Source organism: Cololabis saira, chromosome 8 (assembly GCF_033807715.1).
Source record: "Cololabis saira isolate AMF1-May2022 chromosome 8, fColSai1.1, whole genome shotgun sequence".
In the NCBI taxonomy this organism is placed as follows: Eukaryota; Metazoa; Chordata; class Actinopteri; order Beloniformes; family Belonidae; genus Cololabis; species Cololabis saira.
In genome coordinates, this window is record NC_084594.1 from 26,917,892 (window position 1) to 26,935,101 (window position 17,210).

Consider the following 17,210-nt stretch of genomic DNA (forward strand, 5'->3'; position numbering starts at 1 on the left):
CCATGTGTCTCCCAGAAGTGTGCTCGACATGATGACACTTCAACTGGCACCTGCCAGGCCAGAGATGTGGTAGCAGAGCTCAGATCTCTCTGCACCAGCGAAAGACAGTTTTATTTTTTATAAAAATCACCAACACAGAGATGCAAGCTTCACCTTCAACAAGCTGACTGCTGAAGACAAACCCTCTCAGTTACAGCTACTGTGTTTTGTTTAAGACACCCAAACCTCTCTAGTGAAAAGTTTGTTTATAAGTTGTAACTTGCACAGGTTACGTCACAAGGACAAACCTGCAGAGAAGATGAAAAAGCAGCCTTACTGAATCCAGTTGTTAGAAGAAGCTCAAATATTTCAATACTGACCTTCATTTAAAGCGATAACGCGTCCTACGTTGCAGCTTAACGGCATTTAAGTTAGATTCAAAATCAGTCCATGAAATGTATCTTCAAAATATTCCTGCATGTTTTCCTTTCAAGAAATTAGCTTAAATAAACTCATTTAACTACTAAAACATTTACAAAAATAAATGCTTTCTTCATACAAAGATACATAATCAAATAAATCATATATATTCAGTCTTCCCATGACTCCAGACTGCAAGCAGGCATGATTTGGTAGTCATTTACAATCTCCAACTTTGTTTAAAGTAAGTACCTGATTGAATCCTTCAAATCTCACAGACGAGGTTGCATACTGTTTATCCTCAAATAAAAACTTGGATTCAAGTAAAGTCCAGGCTTTTGATCCAGTTTAGGAACAGCCTGTCAAGCTAGTGTTTCCTTTCGCCTGTTCAGTACTTTGTTTATTCAACTTCTTGGCACATAGTATAGTTACTCTGGATCTACTGCAGAACCTGTAATGCTTTTGAAGCAAATTCAAGTGAAATAAAAAAGGAAGGTTCTGCACGTGTCAGAGACTACAGGATTACCACAGGACTGCATGGACTTGCAGATGCATATGACTGCATACGTGGATGGAAACAAGACCTAAGTCCGTGTGAGGATGTGCCGATATTGTTTTGGGGGCAGAAAAAGGGCATTATAGAAAAATATGGCATATTAAAAATGGGATGGCCTTTCATGAAGGTCTTGCATCTTCAGAAGTTGAAGGAAAAAAGCCCTTGGTCTTTATTTGAGGACATAAAGTCAAATCTTCAAAAAGACTTCAACAATACTGAGTAATTCCTTATGTAAACTGTTTCCTGTTTAAAACTAAGTTTGCTCAACTCAGGGTCAGTTTAAGGCGTAAATATTAGTCAGTATGAAGCTGGAGTCTGTGTTTCTCTTCAATCCTCTCTGACGCTCACCTTCACTCGGTGCCAGGCGTTGCTCAGCACGCCCCTCAGATTCCAGATTGGGGGAACTGTGTCTGGCTGCATGTTGTAGCTGCTGTCAACGGCTTTGCAAATGATCTCCAGCTCCTGAGCGTGATGAGGGAGAGGAGCAGTCACCTCCCACAGCTTCCAGGCCCAGGCCCGGCCCGGTGGAGGTGAAGCCTCGGCAGCCTGTCCCGTCTCACTGCTCTTCAGCTGGGCAACCTGCCACGTCTTCCCTCCATCCAGAGAAACATCTACGCGCACCACCTCTCTACCCCCGCCGCTCCACGCGTAACCCTTCACAGTCAGCGTTTCATCGCTCCGATCAACCACGCCGCCGTCTGCCGGTGCGGTGATGGCAGACTGAATGGGCAGCTCCTGGATGGCCGGAGCAGATTTGAAGTCCACGGTGTCCCAGTCGGTGCCGGGGGAGAAACCTTTGTAGTCGTTCTGCTGCCAGTGGCTGCTGCTCTCCTCTGAACTGACGATTATCTTTCCCAGCCATTTCACATTGCGTGCGCCCACTACGCCCGGTACCACAACCCGCACTGGGAAGCCGTGGTCCTGCGGAATATCAGCACCATTCATTTCATAAGCCAGAAGCACATCTCCTTCCTCACTGACTGCCTTATTTAAGGGGATCGATGCACCGTAGCTAGTCCCTGTGGCGTCTTTATCCAGCCCCTCAAACTGAACGTGGCGAGCACGTTGGACCACGTCTGGCCCGTAACCAGCAGCCAGCAGCACATCCTTGAGCCGAGCACCGCTCCATTTAGCATTACTGATGGCAGCGATGCCCCAGTTCAGTCCCTTCACCTGCTTCACCTTATTCATCTCGCTTCGGCGGTTGCCTGCACACTGCAGCGTAGCAGTAACGGTGTGTTTGGGGAATCTGGTCTTCAAGTCTTCTAAAGACAGTGTCAGCACTCCGCCTGGCAGTCCCTCCACACGGAGCTGATATGTGGCCGGGTCCACCTGAGGAACTGGTAAATGGTTTCTTTTGAAGAAGAGTGCAGATGGGGTGATGTAGCTGTCTGAGAGAATTTCAGGAGGCGGTTCGGCATTGAAGGGTTTGAGGCTGTTGACGCGCAGCGCTGGGTGGCGCTCGGGGTCAGAGGAGTACGGGTCAGACGACTTCACGGCCTGCTGCTTCTTCAGGTCTTCTTTGCTGAGCAGGCCAACCTTATATTTACCACAAAGATATAGACTTTATTAAACAACGTGCAACTAACATCACACCAAGAGATCGCGTTTTTGCTGACATTGGTAAACTTAACCAATTAAATATCTCTGTCTATAAATGAAACCTAAAGTCTAGTGTTTTTTTTTTTTCATTGACCACGTGAGGGAGTGCCGGTTTGCAACCTCCAGATGTTTTTCCTTAGTATACAGGATGCAGTAGACCTTTTCATCTGTGTATGCAGCAGCCAAGACAAGGCAAACAGTGCTAAGGGAAGTTTCATTTAACCCCTTATAACCTCACTAAATCTTATTTTTGTGCTTCTAAGGAAAAATGAACTAAAAAAAAAAAACATTTGACAAATTAAAGTTTCTGTTTTTTTGTTTTTCAAATCACTGACTGACTTTGTATTATGCTTTATCAATATAAAAAAGATATATTTGAAAAGGTTTATGCAAAGTTTGCATCAATCCAGGTTTGACAGGTAAAAGCATGAATATGTCTTTATGGAACCTTTTAATACAAATTAATAAAATGTAATACAAACTTGGTGCAAGGCAAGGCAAGGTTATTTGTATAGCACAATTCAACAACGAAGTGGTTCAAAGTTCAACAGAAATTAAATAAAAGTGTCTGACCTTGTACTCGGAGAGGAGTTCCAGCACGTGTTCCTGGTTGTGGACAGCATACAGTGCCCAAAAGGGTTCGAGGGCACCACCTGCTGCCAGCAAGATTTTATCCCCACCAGGGTGCATTGCCACAAACTCAGTGATGTCGTAGACATTGCCTTGGTAGGTGACCCACACGCCATCGTCCAGAGAGCGGTGCTTTGCCACCTCCGCCTGGCTGAAGACAGGAAGAGTGGAGCCCTTCCCTATGGTCTGCCCACTCACATTTGCCTGCTCGGCCTGCAGAGAGAGAAGGGAATTATACATTTATAGTATATATATATATATATATATATATATATATATATATATATATATATATATATATATATATATATATATCTCAATAAGGTAGCAATTATTGAAAAAAAGAGAGCATGGGAGAAATGTCAAGCATTCTCTGTTTCTGAACTGAACTCTCACCTACTACTATGTAACACATCATATATAAATGGTTGAAAGGTTTACCTACATTTTTTTATTAATTTTTTTTATTTATAAGATTTTTTCCAGTATAAAACACATACAAAACAGCAGAGACAGAATATAATGAAAAAAAAAAAAAAAAAAACAGAACAGGACAAAACGAAAAACTGCCAGAAGGGATATAGTCACATAATAGTAACACTTATGCATGTCAGCTCACATACAGAGTCAGGGTACACAGGTAGAAAAAAAAAGTCCAGGACAGAGTCCGCAGTGTCCAAAGAGCAAGGTCCAAGTGTAGACAAGGGGGCAGAAACTTGACTGTGTAAAACTTAACGTGGACATAACAAGACAACATGGGATGGAATAGAAGAATCCAACATCACTGGTCCAGAGGACCACCATGTCTACCATTTTTAATATACTCAATAAAGGGTCCCCAGACATCTAGGAACTTGTAGCGGGTGTCTGACAGAGTATAACGAATTTCTTCCAGGTAGATACAAGATAGATACCATGTCGTTCAACCACTTCTTGAAACAGAGGGGAGAAACTGATTTCCAATCTCTAAGAATAACTCTTTTTGCTACCACCATGCCGAACATAAGGGCTTGCTGCAATGATGAGGGAAGAGTGAGAGAGAAAATGGAGCAGCCAAATAATATCAGATGATTGTCAGGGGTCAACTGTTTACCATATAGGTTAACCTACATTTAAGATAAATTTTCACCAGCTCAAATTCAACCCAGCTATGAGAGCAAAGGCTCTTCCAGCAAGTAGTAGCTGCACATTCCTTATCAGTGTATCTTTTATTTCATTTTACATAAAGCTTATTACTTGTTAGACACTTTGAGACCAAACACAAAAAAACAGCTCTAACAACCTAAATGAGATCATCTGAATTCAATAGATTCACAGCTATGGGTGTCTTTCAAGGCACATCTGGAAACACAAGGGTCTTGTTACAGGATACCATCAATAATATAAAAAGGAATCCACCAAGACAACATAAATAGATTCATAGACCTTCAAGTGTCTGGTTCATCCTTGGGTACAATATCCAGACCTCTGAAGGTCCCAATTTCATCTGTTCAAACAGTAATATGCAAAGAGAAAACCTCATGGGAGCACACGGCCATCCCAGCACTCAGGAAGGAGAATGCTTACGTGTCCCTGGGATGAAAGTGCTTTGATATGAAATCTGCACCTTAACCTTAGAACAATAATAAAAGACCTTGCAAAAATGCTGAGTGAAATTGGGAATACAGCATCGTTAATATTCACAGCAAAATGCCCTCAGTACCGACATGAAAGAGGTAAAGTGAGAGAAAGTCACCGTCTTAAAACTACCATAAAAAACCAAAGGAGTGTTTGCAGCTGCAATCCTGCTGGGGATAGTGGAATTACATTTTGGAGATGTGTGCTATTATGGTCTAATGAGACTAAACTGAACTATTTCATCATTGTTTTTTTTTTTTTTCCAATTTGGAAGAAAAAGGGGTGAAACTTCCCAAATATGCATCAGACTGTAGTGCTGCTTTGTTGGAGGAGGAACTGATGCACTCCACAAAATAGACTGCATAAGAGGGAAATAAGGTTATGTAGATGTATATAGGGCTGGGCGATATATCGAGATTTTAATATATATCGATATATTTTCAAACACGATATGGTACGAGACAATATCGTTTATATCAATTTAAAAAAAAAAAAAAAAAAAAAAAAAAATTACATTTTTTTTTTATTTTGATATAGCTTATTTTGTGACAAATTGACTTGAATGTTTTATTTGAGATTTGCACAAATGTTTTGTCACTGTCAACCTCAGTAGAAAAGTCTGCCTGTTACTGTCTACATTGTATTAATTGCACAGTGTATTTTAATTTAATTGTTATGCAGGAAAGAGATATTTGTTTTATTTTATTCAAGAAGCATTTTTATTCTATATATGCAGGCAGTTTATTTTTATTTCATTTGTTTTATACATTTTGATATTGTGCAGATCTCTGTTAATAAAGGACCCTGTGTGACATTCGGCACGAGGCTTTGTATTAAAACTGACTTTTTTTTTAAGGGTTTGCCTCAGAAAAAAATGAAGCTAACAGAGATGCTATGCTATAATGCTTTGGGGGAAACCCCAATTAAGGCACAGAAAAAATATCGAGATATATATAGAGTATCGCCATTCAGCTAGAAAATATTGAGATATGACTTTTGGTCCATATCGCCCAGCCCTAGATGTATAGAAGCAACATTTCAAGACATCAGCCAAAAATGTTAACGTGTGGACATGGGAAAGTCTTCCAAATGGACAATGACCCCAGGCACACTTCCAAATCAGCTGGACAACAAAATGAAGGGAATTAGAGCGGCCATCACAAAGGCCTGACCTCAGTTCCCCTCAGAGTCAAGGTTTAAAGATAGTCCTGTTAAATATTAGACTAGTGCTTGTAAATCTCTGAAGCATCAAAGGTACTCCCTAATAAAATACATGATTTTTTCTGACATTTTATGAAAAGTGAAGGAAAAGTTTACTTTCAGATATTGTGAAATAAAATAACATTTGTGTATTTTTCTAAACTGTGTGTAAATGTCTCATTTCAACTGGACATGATGGGCGATCTTAACTGCTGTGAACACAGAAGCTACACCTCACATTGTTCCTGCAAAGGATTAATAAAGTATCTTATCTATCTTGCAGACTCACCATGTTAATTATTCAACTATTATTACAGGAGCATCACACATTTCCGTGCAAAGTTTATTCTTGAAATGGGTAAGAGCCTCCCACTGGATAATTACCACATGGATTATGTTTCCCGCTGGCCACGTGTTATTTAACCCTAATTGATGCAGTGAGTGGCTTCTCCTTTCTTAACCAACTATGTTGGAAGACACATCCTGTGGTCGTTGAAAGGGTTAAGGGTTAAATTATTGGCATCAAGCAAAAAAAACATCTAAGGAGATTGCTAAAACTACTAAAATTGGGTTAAGAACTGTCCAACGCATTATTAAAAATTGGAAGGATAGTGAGGAACCATCATCTTCATGGAAGAAATGTGGTCAGAAAAAATCTTGATTGATTGTTTGGTGAAATCAAAATCATTAAAAAAAAACAAAAAAAACAACAACAGTAGAAATCACGGCTTTGTTTAATCGAATCAAGAAGAATCAAAGCGTTTATTGTCATATGTACAGTAATTTTCCCTGTACAATGAAATTCTTTCTTTATTCTCCACGCTGAATCGTGAAAGTAAGAGCATTTCCACATTCACAATGTGTAGCGAACTCAATGAATTGGGACTATATTTCTGTATCGCCTTCAGAAAACCAGGCTAATTATAAAAAAATGCTTAAATTTGCTAGAGAGCATAAAGATTGGACTCTCAAACATTGGAAAAAGGTCATGTGGTGTGACTCCAGATTTACCCAGAGTCCCAGAGTTATGGACGCATCAGGGTAAGACGAGAGGTGGATGAGCCTAGTCCAAGCCTGTAGGGGCCGTGCTATGATCTGGGGTTGGTGAAACGTGATGTGCCCAAAGAATAAGATCAGCTGACCAAATGGATATACTGAATGACCATTCTTCCATCAATGGATTTTTTTCTTCCCTGATGTCAAGGGGCACAATCCAAGATGACAATGCCAGAATTAATCAAACTCAAATTGTGAAGGGTTGGGAATCTTTGGGATGTGCTGGAGAAGATTTTGCACAGCGGTCTGACTCTCCCATCGTTTGGACGGAAATAAATGTGACAGTGCAGAAGCTTATCCGAACGATGCCACAGTGAACGCGTGCAGTAATCAGAGCTAAAGGTGGTCCAATGAAATATAATGGTGCGTGTGTTTTTTTTGGACTGGCAGTTAGGAATGGGCGACATTTTACCGTTCATGATAAACCGTCATAAAAATTCCCCACGGTAAGAATTTGTCATCTCAGGATAAAAACGATAAATTGAGGAAATGAGAAAAAAAGACAGAAAGAAAGAAATGAGCCTGAAAGAAACAAAGAAGGAAAGAAAGAAAGAAAGAAATGAGCCTGAAAGAAACAAAGAAGGAAAGAAAGAAAGAAAGAAATGAGCCTGAAAGAAAGAAAGAAGGAAAGAAAGAAAGAAAGAAAGAAATGAGCCTGAAAGAAAGAAAGAAGGAAAGAAAGAAAGAAAGAAAGAAAGAAAGAAAGAAAGAAAGAAAGAAAGAAAGAAAGAAAGAAAGAAAGAAAGAAATGAGCCTGAAAGAAAGAAAGAAGGAAAGAAAGAAAGAAAGAAAGAAATGAGCCTGAAAGAAAGAAAGAAATAAATGAGCCTGAAAGAAAGAAAAAGGAAAGAAAGAAAGAAAGAAAGAAAGAAAGAAAGAAAGAAAGAAAGAAAGAAAGAAAGAAAGAAAGAAAGAAAGATTCCCTTTGATGACACTTTTTGTATTGGTATTTTTTTTATCGTCATTTTTATCGTTATCGGGATAAATGCAGGAAATTATCGTGATACATTTTTTAGTCCGTACCGCCCATCCCTACTGGCAGTGTATGATATAATATTACATAATAATATTCCAGATTAAACAACAAAAATAAAGAATGGGAAGTTTTTGAGACGTAACCTCTACCTAACCTTATGATGATGTAGGCTATATGCCAATACAGCCCCTGCACCAGCCAGTAGCCCTGCCAGGCCATGTCTCCAGATGGGACTGCGAGTATGTTGGTATGATCTTTGATCCTCCCTGCTGCCACTTCCGCTGCTGCTGCTGGAAAGACGCAACGTCCACAATGCTACAGCAGGTGCCACCTCATTCCTGAGAAAAAAGGGAAAAAAATTTACCTACCTGCACAGAGAAAACTGAAAACTGAACTGAAAACTGAACAATTCTGATGTATTCACAAAGGGAAAAAATAAAATCTGCAAAGCTAAAAAGGGAACAGAAACAATTCAGACCATCTTCTGGACATATCTAGCTGTACTTCAAGTAATCCACATAAAAAAGTGTTACAGCACTATACCTTTGAGGGCTGAGGGGGCCGAATCGAGTCAGGCTGGGACAGCGTCTGAGAAACTGCATTGCATTGATTTTCTGAGAAGATATAATTGAGCAGTCGGGAAAATGAAAATATTGCTCAAAAACAATAATAAAAAACCAAACAAACAAAAAAAAAAACAGTGAAACTATTCTCCCGTGAGCTCAAACTGATTTTTCAACTCTGCCTCCAACAATGTAATCCTGTTGTAAAAACACCATCCATGAAACATTTTTCTCCCATTCAGCCTTTTGAAAACAGTTAAAAATTATAAACGCAACGTGTTTTCAAGGGAAAAAGGGGACATGATACTCATAAACTGAACCTTTATACCTTCCACTCCTACGTGACCGACCAACCAGATGTTCTATTTGTAAAAACAGCCAACCGGCTGAGGGGGAGTTTACAGGAAAGAGGAGCAGGCTCCAGCTTCAGCAGTCTGCCTTACGTGTAAGAGCATTTGCAGTAAACACTGACAGGCCTACCAGCCTAACGGAAGGAACCAATAACCACCCAATAAAAAAAATATCAAGTAATTTCATAGGACTTTGTCCTCACTGCACCCTCAGTAAGTTATTATGACTATATAAAGTTTCCATCCTTCAACGAACTTAAACCTTCAAACTTTAACAAAAGGTATATTTGTGTATGGTTTCTTTATGGGAAAAGATCTGTGAAAAAGCGAAAAATTGTAATCTTGAAGATATCTCCTGTTAACTGAGGGAGATAACTAAAATTAGAAGCACAAACTTTGGAAAAAGCTTTACTTTCAGATCGCACATAAAACGACGGTAGATAAACAGGAGCTGTTTTATCAGTCAATTGCAGTTGTTTTATCTCTGCCTGCATGGGCTATAAAGATTAGCCTGGGTTATGTTGAAGCGGCTTCCTCTGAGGCAGCAGGCCTGTCTGCAGCTGCACCAGCTCACATCCCCCATTTGAACCTTGAAATAGCTGTTTAACAAGTTTCCTGGAAGGAAACCATGATACCATGCAGCAATGAGTGACCATAACTCAAATCAAAACAAGATCATAATTACAATCAGTAGTACAAAACGTTATGTACAGACAAAAAGATGCAATTTTTTCAATTAATTATACTGTATGTGACTTACTGACTCATAATAACACATTATTCTAACGTCAATCCGATTAAGATACTGGCACATAATCAAAATATTTTCACATTCTTTACATTTGTTTACATTGACAGAGACTTTCTGAAGTTTGAGATTCCCGATGTGGAGTCTGTCGTGAAAATAAGCTTGAAACCTAAACTTAATTATTAAGTGTGTGGAGCAAATATCAATAATACCAATACCCATCTTGCTACACCATAATATTCTCAAATACTGAGAAGATATTTCACGTATCTTCTGGCTTATGGAAAGTGTGACAAAATTATCCCCACAGAAACGTTAAATCATCACAAAAAGACACGTATACTTAAAACTAATGTATTGAATGAGTTGTGCTTTAAAACTCTGAGAGGTTCAGTGTCGCCTCGTAATTTTGCAGATTTGTTGTTGACATTAGCTAAACCCCTCAGTCTGGTACACATGCCAAACATTGTCAAACATTTCGCCAACTACAGCTGTCAAAAGCCTATTTTAAAATAATAATGATCATAATAATAATAATAATTTGCTGTCATTTTAAAAGTGTGTTCAATATTCACGCATTTAGTTCAAGCCTCGTTTTTGCTCTTCGTTACTGTTTACAGTAATGAAGGCTCGCTGAAGCCCTTTAATCCTTTAGTCCATCATTACTCACCGGGCTACCGCAGCTACAATTAAGGTTCACTCTTCACCCGACACCTGAAGGAGCAGAGGAAACTCACCTGTGTCGCGTCTGTCCGCTTGAACCCAGATGTTCTGCACGGCAGCGACCTGAGCGACACGTTGCGCAGCTGGGAGGCCCTGAACGCCGCACGAACACTGGGGTGCGTTCACGACCACTCCTGCTGCTGGCCCCGGTCACGTGGTTTTGACACGTGAAATAAGGCAAGTTCCTTTTTATAAAACTATTCCCTCAGATATCGTGGTGTACAGATATTGAACTCCAAATCTCACATTATCAAAAGCTCTGTTTCTCTAGAGATTTTTAAAAGAAATGTATCATCTCATTTAATTCACATTTAAGTTTTCTTTGTTGATTTTTTTTTTAATTTATTTTATTTTTTATTTTTTGTGTGTTGATGATCTGTAACTATGTATCTAACCTTCTTTGTTTTTGGTTCATAGTTTACGTCTTGTTGTGTTTTTTTGTTTTTGTTTTTTGTAATTACTGTTTTACTTCCTGAATTGAGGGGAGGTCCGCTGCATAAGCCTGTTGGCTTTTTGACCTCTCCTGTCACATTTGTTTTACTATTTTGATTGTAAGTGTTACTTTTATTGCTTGCAAACTGATAAAATAAAAATAAAAAAAGTTTATTTATATAGCACAATTCAACACAAGGTAATTCAAAGTGCTTTACATCATCATTAAAAGTGGCAAGACATAATTAGACAGTAAAGAAATACAATTATGAGAAAAGAAGGTAAAATAATAAAAAGCACACATTGCTGAAAACTAAGGGCAGTAGAGTACTGCAGGTACACATCTCATTCACGGTTTTCAGAAAGTATTTAATTTAAAGGAGCTTGAGGCAGGATTTATGAAAAAAATGCGTATACGTTTTAAGTTTTCTAGTAATAATGTCAGATGAAGTGTTCCAAACCAAAAAGAATGAGCCCTCTAGTCTAGTGTATCTCTCCGTTGCCTTGAACAGGCAAAATGCGCTGCAATTCTGGGCCGAATTTCCCGCGATGTCCTGCAGATGTGACGTCAAATGACGCTGCATGCGCGTTCTCCCGTGCCGGCTTCGCTGTTGGCTGCAGTACCCCCGACGGCCGTCGTGGGTAGACCTCAGGTCTACAGGAAGTTTGTTCCACCGGTGAGGAGCAGAATAACTGAATGCTGCCTCACCTTGCTTGGTTCTGGTTCTTGGGACACACAACAAACCAGATCCAGATGAACCTCAGGGGTCTGGGAGCTTCATAGGGAACTAACAGGTCCTGCATGTAGGCTTGCCACCCGTCCCTTGAAATACAGAATTGTTACGTAATTGGGAATTAAAAGTTGCGTTCCGTATTGAACCAATACGGACATATATTAATCTCTTATTTATTGATGTCATAATATACAAGTAAAGGTCGGAAAATTTGAATATACTTATATTTGAATAAAACTTAATTCGAAGTAAATTCAACTAAAGGTGAAACAAATATATTATTTCCCACTACATTCAACGTGAGATATTTCAAGCCTTTATTTGTTTTAATTTTGGTGATTATGGCTTATGAAAACCCTAAATAAAAAATCTCTATATTATGAAATCAATAAACAATTCAATCATCAAATTATAACAAATAAAGGTGTAACACATCTTGCTTTGCATGTAATGAGACTATGTAATGTATTAGTTTCCCATTTTAAATTGAATTATTGAAATAAATTAGCTTTTACACCATATTCTAATTTTCCCGACCTTCACCTGTAGGCCTATCTATATTCTACATCTGGCCTGATGTGGACATACATAGCATAGGAGGCTATTTCAGTTGCTAGCATGGTTGTCTGTCTGTACAGTCATGCAAGTTCAATGCTATTAAGGCACTTTAAACTTTAAATCAAAGCATTTTTTTTTAATATAAAATAAATACATTTCTATGCAGTTTAGAAGTTTTGGGGACGTCCCTTTTTTTGGTGCCTGCACTGCTGAAACGGGGCATCCCTTATTTCTATTTCTGAAAGGTGGCAACCCTACCTGCATGTATTTTGGTCCAAGACCATTCCGTGATTTGTAAACCAGCAGTAAGATTTGAAACTCTATCCTTTGACTCACTGGAAGCCAGTGTAGTGATTTCATGACCGGTGTAATATGGTCCAGTTTCCTGGTGTTTGTAAGGACTCTGGCGGCAGCGTTCTGGATCAGCTGCAGCTGCCTGATAGATTTCTTGTTAAGGCCTGTAAAGATGCCATTGCAATAATCCAACCTACTGAAAATGAATGCATGAATACGTTTTTCCATGTCTTAAAGACAGAATCCCCTCAATTCTAACAATGTTTTTAGGTGGTAATAGGCAGATTTATTGATAAACTTTAGATGGCTGTTGAAGTTCAGGTCTGAGTCAATAATTACACCAAGATTTCTGGCTTGATTTGTAGCTGTCAATGACATGGAGCCAAGGTGAGCGCTGATCTTTTCCCTTTCATTTTTAGGGTAAAAAATTATCACCTCTGTCTTTTCTGCATTTAGCTGGAGAAAATTCTGGCACATCCACTCATTGATTTGGTGAATACAGTTACTCAATGAGATCAGGGGACTGTAGTCATGTGGTGAAATATAGAGCTGTGTGTCATCGGCATAAGTATGGTAGGAAATGTTATGATGTTCCATAATCTGAGCTAGGGGTAGCATATAGATGTTGAATAGAAGCGGTCCGAGAATGGACCCTTGAGGAACCCCACATGTGATCTTGGTTCTCTCAGACTCATGGTTTCCAATTGACACAAAAAAGGCCCTATCTTGCAAGTAAGATTTGAACCATTGAAGCACAGTGCCGGTAAGTCCCACCCACTTTTCCAGTCTGCTGAGAAGAATGTTATGATTAACTGTGTCAAATGCAGCACTGAGATCCAGTAATACCAGAACAGAGGATTTGCCTGCATCAATTAAGCCTGTTTACATGAGGGACGAGACGCATACGTCCAAAATAATGAAGTATATCAACTGTTTTGGATTAATTGTAATTTAGAAATTCATTTTTTAATCACAACTTTAGTGCGTTATAGCTCCTGTAATGTTAAGGAATAGTGTTCACAATTACACAGCCCTTAATCGGACAATAAATACATGGATGGGTGGATTTTAAGTTTATGGACAAGCAATTTATTTGTTCTGGCTGTTTTAATACTAAAGTGCTCTGCATAGCTGCTATTTCTTTTCATCAAGAGGCAGCGAGGAAGCTTTTTCTACATCCCCCTGCAACATATGGTTCAAAATCACCATGTTTTTTTTATTCCCATTTTAATTCCATTACACTATAAATAAAAACTAATGATGACATTATTTTTTTAAACATTTTGATAAATTAATGACAAAACCTTGAAGAATAAAAAGCCTCTATATTATATAATAATATATTAACCACATAGATTAAAAAAGGAGCATAATTATTGGTCTCATAATTCTGATACTATACAGCAACACAGTCAGCTGCAATTTGACTCTTTATGTGTTTCATTGAAGCAATTTGACAGTTATCGACTTTACAGTTTTAGTTGCTTCAAGACCAAGCATGATGCCAAGAGTCACTGCAAATACAGAGATAATAAATAAGAGGGATAAAGCAACATTTTTCTTGCTAGAGCTCTTTAGGTGTACAAGAATACATCTGGCAACAATTTCACTTGCAGCTGTTTCTCCCAAAACACGGGGCATGAATGACATTCTCTTTTCTACAGTTACAGTAAGTGAGCTGCAAATATATTTTAAAATGTTCTTTGGTAGTTTTTTCAATACATCTTTGGGAATGTCAAAATATTGTCAGTTTATTTTACCCCAGACTTTCACAAAGAACCGATCAGAAATGTCAAGTTTGCCATATGACGGATCTGACATTGAAAGGATCAGTGCAATCAGGTTCTCAACAACTTGTTTGACCGATGTTTTGAATTTTTCCTGGACCTGGACCTGTTGAGGTCATGTTGAGGTCAAGTCTTGTTCACAACAGTGACAACATGACAGGAGAGAAGTAAAAGGCGTAAGCAAACTATCCATCCATCCATTATCTATACCTGCTACCGTATATCCTTTCAAAGCATAGTAGTATATCAAAGTATATCCTTTCCATCGCAGGGTCACATATACAGACAACCAGACAAACTCACACTCACACCTACGGGCAATTTAGAATCATCAATTAACCTACTACACATGCAAACTCCACACAGAAAGATGTTCAGATGTTCAGTCAGATCTACAAGATAGTAAAACTTGAGGAGCCACTCACTGTTGTCTAGCTCAGGATGCTCGATGCCTTTCATTTTAAGGAAAGTCCGGATTTCGTTCAGGTAAGCTGCAAAACGGCTAAGCACCTTCCCTCTTGATAACCAACGCACATTGCTGTGCAAAATCAGACCAGGATAGTTATTTCCAACTTCATCCAGCAGTGTTTTAAACTGGCGATCATTTAAGGCTCGGGCAACAATAAAGTTGATCACACGAATGACCAGCGACATCACTTCGCCAAACTGCCTGTCACACATCTGAGCACAAAGTGCCTCCTGGTGTAGAATGCAATGGAAACTTAGGATGGGTCTATTTTCATGTTCACAGAGAAGCGCCACAAATCCTTTGTTTTTCCCCACCATACACGGTATCTGCGTCAGAATTTGGCCACTGCTGCGTAAACCACAGCTCACCATTTCCCTGTTGCCACTATTTAACTTAGCCAGTATGAGCTGTGCTGTGTTTGATGAGTCCAGTCAAAACAGATCTGTTGCTATGGCAACATTATATCATTAGACTGCACTGTATGTGTCTTTATATAATAATCTTAACTACAATGAGATTTTTTTCTGTGCCCCCTTTTGAATTTTAACAGTAAGACACCCTTTGTGTTCTGCTTGAATCACATGCAGTGAAATTTTAGTTTTCGTGGACATACACGGGATAAGTATACTGTCTTTTGTCCTAACTAAATTAGATCTTTGCAAACTTGTATCCCTCGGACCAGGAATTTATATTTCTCTGTTTTCCATTACACCTATGGGAGCCATTTCCATTGGTAGGAAAAAAAGAGAAAAGTGTCAACAAGGGCATTATCTATCTGTAATAAGTTAAATGTTTTCAACTGTGTGTGCACAACTCCTCCTTTAGGGGTCCTCCACCAGCCGACTGCAGATAAACTCACTGAAAAGAAACATTTATCAAATATCCATTTACCTTTTTCCTGTGTTTAAGTTTAAACTAACATGCATGTAACTTTCTCTTTTCTTTTCTTTTTTAAATCTCCAGCAGGAATATTTTAGTTTTTAAATTTCACTACTCATCCTCTTTCTGAGAATGCCATTAAGAATAAGATTCTTGTAAAAATAGCTAACATCCATTGAAAAGTGATCAAATATCAAGTGGTAAATTGATATCTTACCACTTGTTGTTCCAGTTACGAGCTGCGTGAGTGAATATAATTTGAAGAATGCAATCGAAACAATTTACACTGTATAGCTGTAGTATTTTTCTAACAGAGATACAGTTGTCTTTGAAGGCTCACTGGCATGCAGGCATAAATGTCTAGAGGTTAAACTAGGAAGCACTAATTTATACATTTTCTTAATGTGTACTTTGACCTTTTTATGGGAAACTCACCCATTTATGTATAAAAACTGGAATTATAACTTTGATTTGTATTACTGATTATCTTTGAAACAATGTCGACAAGTAATATGTACAATATCAACAGCAAGGCCTCAAATAACTTCCCCAATCCTTACACATGAGCAACTTAATCGCAGTGCTATTGTCTTGAAATAAGAAAAATTATGGATTAAAGTACGGATTAACATTTATCTGGAACAAGTCAGGACAACAAGTACTTACGCCCAAATATTTGCAAACTTATTTGTAATTTGTTGAAACACCTGGTTATTATGTATGTCTTAACGGCTACTTAAGCGCCCTCTGGGAAGAAACTTAAGACTTTTCCCCTGTCATCACTTGTGGTCAAACCATATTCACTGGTAACATCTGTTTAGCAATGAAAAGATGTGGAAACAGTGAAAACATTGTGGAGCAAAAACATTGCAGAGCAAATAAGGATTCAGGAATACACTTAAAATGAAACTTCTGTCCATGAATCTCTTGCTTTAGTGCTAAATGCAATCATACGATCAGAACTCCACCAGTCATGTGATCATGTTTTCAGCTCCTCTTATTTTGCCTTTGCCATGCGGGATAACAAGTGAAAAATACTTTCTAAGAACAACTTTGACAGCATGTGGAAGTAGGTCAGAGGGGAGAGTGGTGAAATAGGTAATTTAATTACCATCTTCTTTGACAATTTACATCATATTCCTATAACAAGATAAAGAACTCAACACCAGGGCTAATGTGTGGATTTCGGTTGTGGTGTTATGCAGCTGAGACATAGGCCACAAAAAGTTGTCAGAATCATGTAGCTGCATATTGGGTCTTAGTGAGTCTTACTGATGTGTAACACAATAAAAATCTAGATTCAGGGAAATGCTCAATAAAATCAAATTCACTTATATTAGACAAATGAAGTCCATTCTTAAATATTTTATCTGAAAAGATAATCAGGAAAATACTTGAATGTCGTGTGTTGCAACAATAAACAGTGGTTGGTTAATAACAGGCTCTGCTTTTTCTTGATTTATCACAAATCTGAGCTACTCCTGGTACACTTCTACTAATCATCGCAAAGATATGGCTGCAATATTATACATCCTGATAAAACTCAAAATCTGAAAAAGAGCGATATGGAAAGAAAATGAGTATCCAAGCAAAAAAAAAAAAACTGAAAAAAAAAGTGGTTCTTACCTTTAATTTCT

At 38.5% G+C, this 17,210-nt stretch overlaps 1 protein-coding gene across 3 annotated transcripts; it reads right to left on the reverse strand.

Moving 5' to 3' along the window:
- Positions 1 to 10,555, reverse strand: suox (sulfite oxidase). 3 transcript variants are annotated; one of them, XM_061727488.1, is made up of 5 exons: positions 10,435 to 10,555; positions 8,580 to 8,650; positions 8,191 to 8,374; positions 3,131 to 3,400; positions 1 to 2,494 (listed from the first exon to the last, which is right to left on the reverse strand). In XM_061727488.1, exons 2-5 carry the CDS (start codon positions 8,636 to 8,638, stop codon positions 1,283 to 1,285), a joined length of 1,725 nt encoding a protein of 574 aa, XP_061583472.1. In that variant the 5' UTR covers positions 8,639 to 8,650; positions 10,435 to 10,555; the 3' UTR covers positions 1 to 1,282. The 3 variants fall into 3 exon arrangements, with proteins under 3 accessions (XP_061583472.1, XP_061583473.1, XP_061583474.1); XM_061727489.1 differs by lacking the exon at positions 10,435 to 10,555 and adding an exon at positions 10,368 to 10,385; XM_061727490.1 differs by lacking the exon at positions 10,435 to 10,555 and adding an exon at positions 8,928 to 9,026.
- Positions 10,556 to 17,210: the final 6,655 nt, after the last annotated feature.

Bases quoted from the DNA above. Each gene is read 5' to 3' on its own strand.
- suox (XM_061727488.1), bottom strand. From the start codon at position 8,638: ATGCAGTTTCTCAGACGCTGTCCCAGCCTGACTCGATTCGGCCCCCTC. The intron at 3,401-8,190 runs GTTAGGTAGAGG...CTCTCTCTGCAG, and splicing joins ATAGCCTACATCATCATAAG to GCCGAGCAGGCAAATGTGAG. The intron at 2,495-3,130 runs GTCAGACACTTT...GGTAAATATAAG, and splicing joins AACTCCTCTCCGAGTACAAG to GTTGGCCTGCTCAGCAAAGA.